This window comes from Sorex araneus, chromosome 3, assembly GCF_027595985.1.
Source record: "Sorex araneus isolate mSorAra2 chromosome 3, mSorAra2.pri, whole genome shotgun sequence".
NCBI lineage: Eukaryota > Metazoa > Chordata > Mammalia > Eulipotyphla > Soricidae > Sorex > Sorex araneus.
The window spans coordinates 88,849,331-88,861,668 of NC_073304.1; the positions used below are offsets into that span (position 1 = coordinate 88,849,331).

General features: G+C 41.2%; 1 protein-coding gene across 1 annotated transcript in view; it reads left to right on the plus strand.

The window, feature by feature from the left end:
* WDR76 (WD repeat domain 76) overlaps window positions 1-12,338 on the plus strand; it is a 43,914-nt gene that overhangs the window by 15,137 nt on the left and 16,439 nt on the right. The window contains exons 5-8 of the mRNA XM_004609793.2: window positions 668-779; window positions 6,980-7,069; window positions 7,159-7,202; window positions 11,573-11,726. Of these exons, the coding sequence (XP_004609850.2) occupies window positions 668-779; window positions 6,980-7,069; window positions 7,159-7,202; window positions 11,573-11,726 (400 nt within the window). The remainder of the gene's footprint in view (window positions 1-667; window positions 780-6,979; window positions 7,070-7,158; window positions 7,203-11,572; window positions 11,727-12,338) is intronic.

Sequence of the window (12,338 nt, forward strand, 5' to 3'; positions counted from 1 at the left end):
TTATTACTACATATTATTATTATTATCTTTCACCATTACCACAGTGGGTAGGGCGTTTGCCTTGCATGCGACCGACTCGGGTTTGATTCCTCCATCCCTCTCGGAGAGCCTGGCAAGCTACCGAGAGTATCTTGTCTGTATGGCAGAGCCTGGCAAGCTACTCGTGGTGTATTCAGTATGCCAAAAACAGTAACAAGTCTCACAATGGAGATGCTACTAGTTCCTGCTCGAGCAAATTGATGAGCAACGGGATGACAGTGATACAGTGATACATATTATTATATTAGATGAGTATGTGTAATTTACCTAAAGTCACTCCTGCCTCCCCCCCATAATTTTTATGATATTTAGAGATTTTTAAAAATTTGTTTTTGGGACAATGCCTTGCTATACCTGAGTATACTCTGGCATTATGCTCAACGATCAATCACTCTTGGCAGGTGATCAACTGGGATCGAGGGATCAAATCTAGGTCAGCAGCATGCAAGGCAAGCACCCTACCTGCTGTACAATCGGTCTGGTCCTTGCTTACAGATTTTTAATTAAAATTGTTATAGTTATGTATAGACATCTTTGCAATATATAAATATATATGGAATACATTCCTTACTATTGGGACATATTTACAACTGTTTTATGAGTTTAGCATGAGTTCTTTCTCCTTTAGAAAGAAGCCTAAGAAGCAAGAAAATGAGATTATATGTAGAAGGTCAATGCGATTACTAAAAGTTGAACCTTTGGAAATTTCATTACCAGCAACTCCAGTAGCAGAAGAAAATGTAAGAAAAAGCACAAACTATATTAACATAGTGAAAACTGAAAAATATGAAGTCATTTAACTATATTAAAGGTCACTAAATTATATCTGATGTATACTTCATTAATTTAATACTAAGTTAATGAGCAAGATTTTATATTCATAGAGATAGTTTTCCCCATATTTGTGGAAATATGGAATATTGGTGATATATTGGTATCAGGTTATATATACCTGCTGTCAGATTGTGGATAAAATACTTTGCCTGAATTCTAATTGTTTCCATCCCTTTTTCTTTTTTATTTTGCTTTTGGGCTACACCAATAGTGCTGATGGGTTGTTTTGGTACTTGGGGTCCTCATGTGGTGCTGTGGATAGAACCCAGTTCTGCTTGCAAAGCATGCACATTAGCTCTTTGATTGGGCTAATCAAATTAGCTTGTTTCCTCATTTAAAAAAAATGTGAAGGGGCTGGAGTGATAGCACAGTGGGAAGGGTGTTTGCCTTGCACGTACCAACCTGGGTTCGGTTCCCAGCATCCCATATGGGCCCCTGAGCATTGCAAGGGGTAATTCCTGAGTGCTAAAGCCAGGTGTAACCCCTGTGCATCACCGGGTATGACCCCCTCCCCCCAAAAAAAAAGTAAAAAGGCACTTCAATCTTAAAGTAGTCTGTAGTGGTGAAACACATTGGAAATGTTTTTGTTTTTTTGAGGGGGGGATCACACCTGGCAGTGCTCATGACTTGTTCCTGGCTTTGCGCTCAGTGATCACTCCTGGCGGGGTGTGGGGGATCATAACGGGTATTGGGGATAGAACCCAGTTGGCCCTGTGCAAGTCAAGTGTCTTACCCCGGTACGATCTCTCCAGCCCAAACCAACAGTTACTATAGAGCATAAATTAAATGGTTTGTTTTTGGAGGTCTTACCTGGAAGTGTTGGAGGCAGGACCTTATCCTGCTCTGGGCTTTCTTCTTGCAATGCACATGCTTAGCTTGTTGTGTTATGACTCCAGCCCAAGTTAAGTAGTTTAAAGAAGGCCTGTAACATACCTAAAAAGCCCTCATACATGCAAATTCGTTCTCCATGTTAAAGGTCTTGTAATTCTAACTTTTAAGTGACTCTGCTCTAGAAATCACTGTTGAAGTGTATTGTGGACTGAAGTTGAAGGGGAAATATATCCAGGGCTGGTAAATATATTTTAAAAGATGGCACAGTGGGGCTGGATCAATAGCACAGCAGGTAGGGCATTTGCCTTGCATGCGGCCGACCCGGGTTCGATTCCCAGCATCCCATATGGTCCCCCGAGCATTGCCAGGAGTAATTCCTGAGTGCATGAGTCAGGAATAACCCCTGTGCATCACCTGGTGTGACCCCCCCCAAAAAAAAAGATGGCACAGTAGAAAGGAATGCAAATCTACAAGAGCAAGCCTTTATGAAGCAGCATATAATGTGCCTGCCTCCCTTTCGGAAGGTATGTTAATGACATCACAGGCTAAATTATATATTATGCCATCAAGAAATGATTAAAGCAGGGGCTGGAGTGATAGTACAGCAGGTAGGGCATTTGCCTTGCACTCGACCAACCCGGGTTCGATTCCCAGCATTCCATATGGTCCCCACCAGGCATAATTCCTGAGTGCATGAGCCAGGTGCATCGCTGGGCGTGACCCCCCCCCCCCAAAAAAAAAGAGAGAAATGATTGAAGCAGTAGAATACATGCAGAGGCATCAAAATACATGCAGAGGCACCACTTAATACAAGTAACGATAGCTAATACTTTTCTAACAATTCTTTGTTGTTTTTAACTTTTGTAACTTGACAGTTCAAGGTCATACACCTTTTTTGGGGGGTGGGGTGGGGCACACTCAGGGCTTACTCCTGGCTCTGTGCTCAGTAATCACTCCTTATGGGGGATCAAATCTAGGTTGCCTGAGTGCTAGGCAAGTTCCTTGTATGCTGCACTATTACTCTGATCCCAAGATACTTCAAGTATTTGTATATTTATTTATTTATTTATTTATTTATTTATTTATTTATTTATTGTTTTTTTGGGCCACACCCGGCGATGCACAGGGGTCACTCCTGGCTCTGCACTCAGGAATTACTCCTGGCGGTGCTTGGGGGACCATATGGGATGCTGGGAATTGAACCTGGGTCGGCCGCGTGCAAGGCAAATGCCCTACCCGCTGTGCTATTGCTCCAGCCCCAATGCTTGTATATTTATACACATGAAAAGATCCTGTCACAGCATCTAGTAAACAGCACTGTCCTTCTGATTAAAAATCAATGACCAAATTTCTTGATACCAGTTTTGGTTCTCGGTCTTTTTCTTTTCTTTTTTTTCTATTGATTCATTTTTTAAAATTTAATTTTATTTTTTAATTTTTCTTTTACAGTTACAGATTTATACATTTTTGTGCTCATGTTTCACTCATACAAAGTTCGAGAACCCATCCCTTCACCAGTGCCCATTCTCCACCACAAATAAACCCAGCATCCCTCCAACCCTCCCCAATCCCATCTCCCCTCTTTTCTTTTTTATTGAATCACGATGAGATACAGTTACAAAGCTTTCATGTTGAGTTTCAGTCATACAATGATCGAATACCCATCTCTCCACCAGTGCATATGTTCCACCACCATTGTCCCCAGTGTACCGCCTCCCCCATCCCAGCCCTCCCCCTGTCTATGGCAGACAGTTTCCCCCATATTCTCTCTCTCTCTTTTTAGGCATTGTGGTTTGCAATATAGATACTGAGAGGCTATCATGTTTGGTCCTATATCTACTTTCAGCACACATCTCCCATCCGACTGTTATTTAATATTAATCCTTATGGAATCTCTTAGGAATGCTTCCTTTCAAGTACTTTAAAAGATCTCATGATCATCAAAGGAATAAAAGAGCAACAGGATCTCCAGAACTGAATTTTGTTTATATTTACATCTTTTGGGCATTACAGCTTGCAACACAGACACTGAGAGGTCATCATGTTTGGTCCATTATTTACTTTCGGCATGCATCTCCCATTCCAACTGGTTCCTCCAGCCATCATTTTCGTAGTGATCCCTTCTCTATTCCATCTGCCTTCTCCCCTCTGCTCATGAAGCAGGCTTCCAGCTATGGGGCAATCCCTCTGGCCCCTGTATCTACTGTTCTTGGGTTTCAGCCTCATGTGTAATATAAATCTGAGTTTAGTTATTGAGAGTTGATGTAATAAGTGGTTTGTTTTTATTATTTTCTACAGCTGCTCTGGGTGTGGGAGACCAGGACGGAACTGTGTGAAACTTGGGCAGCTATAGTTTTGTCACCTTTCATTGACACTATGCAAAGTTTCTCCCCTTTTAAACTTTTTAAGTAAAAACATATATTCCTCCCATTTTAAACTGACAACAATATGGGGCCAGAGAGATAGTACAGCAGGTAAGTGAGTGCCTTGCACATGGCCAACTTTGGTTCATTCTCTGGCATCGCATATAGTCCCCTGACCACTGCCAGGAGTCATTCCTTAGTCCTGAACCAGGAGTAACCCCTGAGCATCGCCATTTGTAGCCAAAAAACAACCAAAACCCCCCCCCCCAAAACAAAGTCTATAAAAGTTCTTGTATTATATTCAAGCTTAGTAATTCATAAGTGACAGTAATAAATAATAGGTGATAAATAGTGATGGAGATCCATGTTGTACTTTTTTGTTTGTTTCTGGATCACGCAACAATGCTCAGGGATTATTCTGGGTTCTGTGCTCAGGGATCACTTGTGGTGGTGCTCAGGAGTATGGGATTCTGGGGATTGAACCCAGGTCAGCCACCCAGGTCAGCCACATTCAAGGCAAACAAACACTCTACCTCTCCCTCCCTCCCTCGCCCATTGTATTTTTATGCTATCAGTGGAAAGAATTTTGTGTATTAAACTTACTGTCTAAATAGGTTGTGATTATTATTTTTTATTCAGGAACATTTACTGTTTTAAATACTTTATATCTAAGTGCTTAATTATATATTGAAAGATAGGACTAATCAGTCTGCTTCTTTGGCTGCTAATTGCAAATTAAGGTATTTCAAATTGCAAATTAAAGTACTTCAAAACAACAAGTTTCAAGTACCTTTGAAAATTTTCTGCAACCTCTACAATAAGAAATATATTTACATCACAACTCTTTATGCCCACTCTTATATACAACTGAAACAAAAATTTTGTAGAATCATCCACTTACTACATATGTGATGTATCTTGGTATTTTCTAGAATTTCCACATTCATTGGAAACAGTGCTGGTAGCAACATTCTGTTTTCATGACCTACTGGTCACGAAATATTCTGATTTCATGACCTTTGATTTGAAAAGTGATGGTGTCAGATAATACTGAGTAATGAAATTGAAATGACTAAAGTACATCCTCAGCAACTGCAGTTTTGGCAGTATAACTTTGGACAAATACCTTCTCTGTTTCACTGATTGTCTTTTTTGTTTGTTTATTTTTGGCCACACTCAATGATGCCCTGGAGTTACTCCTGGATCTGCACTCAGGAATTATTCCTGGCAGTGCTCTGGGGACCATATGTGGTGCTGGGGATCAATTCCAGGTTGGATACTTGCAAAGCAAGTGGTACCTGCTTGCTGTACTTGATAATACGTGGTATAGTCTGTCTTTAATATGTGTTTTCTCATTTGCTGGATTGTTGAGTCTAAGATGAGATAATACATGTTATTATTTTGTAGGATACTTTACTTGTTTTATTTTAATTTTTTTGCTTTTTGGGTCACACCCGGCTTTGCACAGGGCTCACTCCTGGCTCTGCACTCAGGAATTACCCCTGTTGGTGCTCAGGGGACCATATGGGATGCTGGGAATTGTACCTGGGTTGGCCTCATGCAAGGCAAATGCCCTACCCGCTGTGCTATCGCTCCAGCCCTGTAGGATACTTTAATTGTACATTTTTAAAATGTGGCAATATTGGTTTACAACAGTTTTGTGTGTTTGTGTGGTGTTGGGGTTCAACCTGAGGCCTCACATATGCTAGGCAGGTGCTCTATCTCTGGAGTTGCATCCCTGGCCCACCAATACTTGTTTTAGGAGAACAAACTGTACTTCACATGTACTTAAAATTTTTATTTTAATTGAATCCCTGTGAGATACACATTTACAAGGTTGTTCATGATAGGCTTCAGTCATATTATCTTCCACCACCTGTCCCTTCACTAGTGTACATTTCCCACCACTAATGTTCCCAGTTTCCCTCCCATACCCCTGCCTGCCTCTCTGACAGGCACTTTTTTCTTCTCTCTCTCTCTCTCTCTCTCTCTCTCTCTCTCTCTCTCTCTCTCTCCCCCTCTCCCCCCCTTTCACTTCCTCCCCCTCTCTCTCTCTCCCCCCCTTTCACTTCCTCCCTCTCTCTCTCTCTCTCTTCCTCTTCCTCCCTCCCTCCCCCCTCTCTCCCCCTCCCCCTCCCTCTCCCTCCCCCACCCCCATCCCTGTCCCTCCCTCTTCCCACTCTCCCTCCCTGCCTCTTTCCTTTTGGGCATTATAGTTAACAATACAGGTACTGAAAGATTATCATGTATATCCCTTTACCTACTTTCAACACTCCGTTCTTGTCCAGAGTGATCATTTCCAACTATTATTTGTCATACTGGTCTCTTCTCTATCTGTAACTGCCCTTTGCCCCGCCCCCCACACTTGTGGCAAACTTTCAACAGTTAACCCGTCCTTCTGAACCCTGATTTTCCTGGTCTGTACTATAAATAGTCTCAGACTATTTCAGATGTACTTTTTGATGCCACATCTACAACCAAAATACTTCTCTTCCTCCACTGTGATCTACTGGATCTTCTCTACCCTTTACCCCCATTTTAGTGCTCTTGTAAAAATCCAGCTGTTTGTTTTCTGGGTTTAGAGAGGTAGTCAGGGGTACCTAGAGGCACTCAGGGGACCTTGGCACCATTTGGCAGTACTTGTGACTTGCTGCTTGTGCTCACGTTCCTGCTGGGGGCCACCAGGGCCACTCAGGGCTACTTGGCAAACCCAACTCAGGGCCTTGGCTTTGTAATATATATGCTGCCTATTAAACTCTATGCCTGACTCAGAACCCATATCCAGAACAGTGTGAAAATCTGTTTTTAAATGCTAACATTTATCATCTTTGTTGTTGATATTTGAAGTAAAGAATATTAAGAAGCTTATGTTGTCAGCAATCAACCTTTTTTTTTCTTATTTTTAACAACAGCCTTCATTGCCTCCTGGACCTATAGAAATGTCTCTTGAAAATAGTGAACTATTTAAAGGATTTCTACACATTTGGGAAGAAGTGAATAAGGTAGAAAGATGACAGCTTTGGGGATGATATATTAAGGAGTTTTCAATGCATATATTAACATAGTACTTTGGTTTCTTCTATTGTTTTAGACAAGGAGTAAGAGCACTGAGAAGGAATCATCCAGTATAAAAAGGTGAGTTAAACTCCTTGCTTTTGATTTACCTTTTCTGAGATCTTTCAAGTTATAAAGATGTAGATATAATTACAGGTTAATTTTATAAATGAGATGAAAAATGAGAAAAAAATTACTGGAGGGGCTGGAGTGATAGCACAGTGGGTAGGGCGTTTGCCTTGCACGCGACCGACTTGAGTTTGATTCCCAGCATCCCATATGGTCCCCAGAGCACCGCCAGGAGTAATTCCTGAGTGCATGAGCCAGGAGTAACCCCTGTGCATCCCCAGGTGTGACCGAAAAAAAAAAAAAGAAAGAAAGACAAAAATCACTGGGGGGCCAGAGGCATAGTACAATGGGTAGGGTGCTTGCCTTGCATGCGTCTGACCCAGGTTCAATCCCTGACACCCATATAGTCACTCAAGCTCTGCCAGGAGTGATCCCTTGAGTGCAGTGCCAGGAGTAAGCCCTGAGCACTGCTGAGTGTGGCCTAAAAAAACAAAAAATTAATTCCTAGATTAAAAAAAAAATCACTGGTTACTCTAAAATGTTTTTGTGGGGGGACAAGCGTATTTCCTTTAAAGTGTTGTCAGCAGCTGTCCCATCCTGTTATTCTGGAGCAGGGGCGGGTGAGTCCCTTCACCTGCTCCAACAGAACCCTGGCAGCCGAAAACCTCCAGAAACAGTCGCTGCCATGTTCATGGCTGATCTCCACAGGTTCAGATGAGCCTCATCCATGAGTGAATCTGCTGGAAAACCAATATGTGGGATTTGTGACCAATATCTCCAGGCTCACACGGCGTCAGGAATGGGCGACCTCCCTTCATCTCTTTGCTTCTGATAGCCTGGCAGTCACACCCATGAACTGCCTCTGATGCCATATAAGCTCATTAACAGCCATGATCCAGAGACTTGTAAATAAACCTCAGAAGAGGAAGAGAGCAACATGCCACAGAGATGCCTCCAGATCCCAAAGTCACCATCCAGTTGAAAATGTAATTCTAGCTGTATCACCCTGTTTAAAATCTTAGAGTTCCTGGACTGCACAGCCATGTGACATTTCATATTCTACAAGGTCTTAATGGCTCCAGGGTGATACAACAATCTTCACACACTTTCCTCTGAGGAAACATTTTTGGATCATCTTTGGAGGATTATTCACAACAAGCAATACCAAATAAATTATTTAGGTCCTGATTTGGGGGCAGGTCTTGGGGACCAGGGTGGAATAATTAAAAATATGGGGGTGAGAAGGTGTAATGGTGGTGGGATTGGTGTTAGAATATTGAATGTAATCAATTATTGTGAACAACTTTATAAAAATAAAATTTAAGAATAAAATGCTGTCATGCAAATTAGCAATAGGGTATACGTGTCATATGTATACCTTATATGGAATAAGAGATTCAGATCTTGAGTGCTAATTTCCCTGAAACTGGACAGGTTTCACTTACTGATGATTCAAGCCTTTCTTATAGTTACAATATAATTTTGTTGGGGGGAATACACATTACAGTAAAACAAGTGTATAGTTAAATTAGCAGTCCAAGAGTCCAGGGGTAAAAACCCCCTCTTTTTTCTGGAAACAGGCAAGCTAACAGAACAGCCGTAGAGGTTCCAAGATTCTGTCACAGCTGTTTGTTAGCAGGGAAGGAACCTCTTCTCCTGAGAAAGGGTTTCAGGGTTCTTTGCAGGAGACTTCGTTCAGGACACAGGTGTGAAGTCCAGCCTGATCATAAATCTCACCCAGTTTTCTTTTTCTTTTTTTTTTTTTTTGCCTTTTGGGTCACACCCGGCGATGCACAGGGGTTACTCCTGGCTCTATACTCAGGAATTACTCCTGGCGGTGCTCAGGGGACCATATGGGATGCTGGGAATCGAACCCGGGTTGGCCGCATGCAAGGCAAACACCCTACCCGCTGTGCATCACTCCAACCCCCAAATCTCACCCAGTTTTGATGATCAAATTTATACCATATTTTAGATATGAATTATCAGTACCATATAGAGCTAGGTTATTTTTTTATTTTTTATTTATTATTATTATTATTATTATTTTGCTTTTTGGGTCACACCCAGCGATACTCAGGGGTTACTTTTGGCTTTGCACTCAGGAATTACTCCTGGCGGTGCTTGGGGGACCATATGGGATGCCGGGGATCGAACCCGGGTTGGCCGTGTGCAAGACAAACACCCTACCTGCTGTGCTATCGCTCCGGCCCCTAGGTTATTTATTTTTTTTAAATAACATTTGTTTACACTAATTGCTGAAAGAGCTGGGTCTTTATTTCTCTGACTTCTCATATGTCTGCTTATATTGATGACATAAACCTTTCCTGCCCTTATCTCTGCATGTGTGTGCACCACTCCACACACATTTTTAATATATTATGTTCTTATGTATTGTTCCTATGTATATTATATTCTTATATAGTTTTGCATTATGCTTTTTTCATTAACATGGTTATATGTTGCTAGATGAAGCACGTGGGGTGCTTCATCTCATAAGTCCCTCACCTTTCATCAGCAGGTGTTGGTATAATGTCACTGCCTGTAGTTTGATTTATCTGTATCATTAGAATATCAAACATATCTCCTGAATGCACATATTTTGTCTCAGCGAGAAGTTATTACATATGAGATATATTAAATCAGCACTTAGTAAATGAATGAGTCCACACAAGTTTTTTTGGGCGGCTGTTTGGGGGCCACACCCACGGCTTATTCCTAGCTCTATACTCAGAAATCACTTCTGGCAGTGCTCGGGGACCATATAGGGTTCCAGGATCAAACCTAGGTTTGCTAAATGCAAGGCAAACACACTACCCGCTGTCTCTCCAACCTCTTTTACACACACACTTTAAATATATTCTTATGTATTGTTCTTATGTATATTATGTTCTTATGTAATTTTGTATTATGCTTTCTTCATTAACATGGTTAGATGTTGCTAAGGTCTTTAAACTGAATACTTGCATAATATTTCATTATGTAGGTGGGATTTATTATTTTGTTTTTTAAATTTTTAATTGAATATCCGTGATGTAGACCATTGCAAAGCTGTTTATGATTGGGTTTCAATCATACAATGATTCAACACCCATCTCTCCACCAGTGTACATTTTCCAGCACCAATGTTCCTTTTTCCCTCCACCATTCCCCAACCCCTTCCCACCTCGTCCACCACCCTTCCTCTACAGCAGGCACTTTTCTTCTTTCTCTCTCTCCTTTTGTATTGCATTATGGTTTGCAATACAAGTACTAAGAGGTCATCATGTTTGTTCTGGGCATTCAGCATTTTTATTGTGAAGTTAAGGCTGGAGTAATTTATTTAACTGGGTAGCAGCTTCAGGGTGTGGATGCGACTGCCAAGGATTCAGGAAGTACAGGGAGGTGCAGGGAGGTAGCCCATTTTGCCCCCAAGAAAGCTTGGAGATTTCAGCCATAAAACCCTCTTATGTCTGGGTGAGGGTATGGCATCGATTTTGGATTGTGAAAGCAAGCGGCTGCCGGGGGGTTCTACTTGGGCAGCAGTAGGCTTACCCATCTCCGTCCAATTTACCCTGGTCTGTTCAGCCTTCATGGGTCTGAGATTAACTGTGGTTTTTGATCTCTTTTGAGATTTATTTATGGGTCTCTGATGCAAGGCTGATAATGAGTCGTATAGCTTAGCTGGAGGTGGTTTGTGGCTGTGGCACCCACATACCTAACTTTTTGCCATTTAATTTCTTGGGAAACTTAGTCCCAAGTTGTTGGGGTCCAGCCAGAGGCACAGCAGCAATTTTGGGGTATCAGGAAGCCTGAAGGCACCAGCAGGTACAGGTTGACCAGCTGGTGGCGCCGCACCCCCAGTAAGTTTTATTTAACCCCTTCTCATTCCCTTCATATTTATAGTTTCACATTTGGTTCTCTGTGTGCATATGATTATTTAGTTATGTGTAATAAAGTATTTATTTAGCATAGATTCATAGATAAATAAAATATTATGAAATTTTATGACCTTTATTACATATTGCCAAATTTTTTTGGGGGGCACACCTGGTAATACTCATTCCTGGCAGGGCTTGGGAGACCATGTGGGGTGTTGGAGATCAAACTCTGGTCAGTTGTGTGCAAGAGAAGTGCCCTACCTGCTGTATTTTTACTTCAGCCCAACTGTCAAATTATTTTTCAAAATCTTCTATGAATTTTTTGCTTCAAGCAATGTACATGCACTAGTAGCATTTATAAGTGAAAAAAGAGTATCCCATTTAAAATTTGTTTTCTTAGTTTCTAGAAGATTGAATGCTTTAGCATTTATTCATCATATTAATTTTGGGGAAATTATCTTTTACTTACCTTGACTGTTGGGATTGGTTTTACTGTTAAATTTTATTTTAAAATTTTCTCAGCTACAAAGCCAATTTAAATGGCATGGTCTTACGTGAAGATACTATTTGTAAAGTTACCAACAGCCCAACATGTTCGATGGCTATCCATCCATCAGAAACTAGAACTTTGATGGCAGCTGGGTTCAGAAATGGGCAAGTTGGACTTTGGCATTTGGTGAGTTATTAGCTTTTTTTTTTTTTTTTTAAAGATATTAAGCTTTGTAGAAAAGAGTCCGTGTTGTGGTTATGTATATGTATTTTGTCATTTATATTTTTCATAATTTTATTTATTTTTGTTTGGGGCTATACCTAGCAGGGTTTGGAGAGTTATACACTGTAAGAAATAAACTCAGGTTTCCCTCATGTAGAGCACGAGCTTGGCTTGTTGAGCGGAGCTCTCTGGCCCTCCCACACATATTTAGTCTTCATATAGTTCTGTGAGCTTCCCCACAGCCTTGTAGTTTCCTAAGTTTTGAAAGAGATAAAGATATTTCATTATGTTAATGAGGTAACTTTTGATTCCCCCAAATTTCCTAAAGATGAGGATTGGTGGCTAGAGAAATAAGTCAAGTGATTCAGGCATTCGAGCTTCCCTTACTGGGAACAGGGTGTGGGGAAAAAAGTGTAGAGAAAAAAGTGCAGTGGTTAAGGTGCTTTCCTTCCATTCTGCTGACCCAGTTTGTTACCTGATACTGAATATGCTGCTCTGAGCATGGTGGCAGAAGTATTACTGGCAAAACTTTTATTTTTCTTTTTGGCTCACACCTGGTGCTGCTGAGAACTGTCA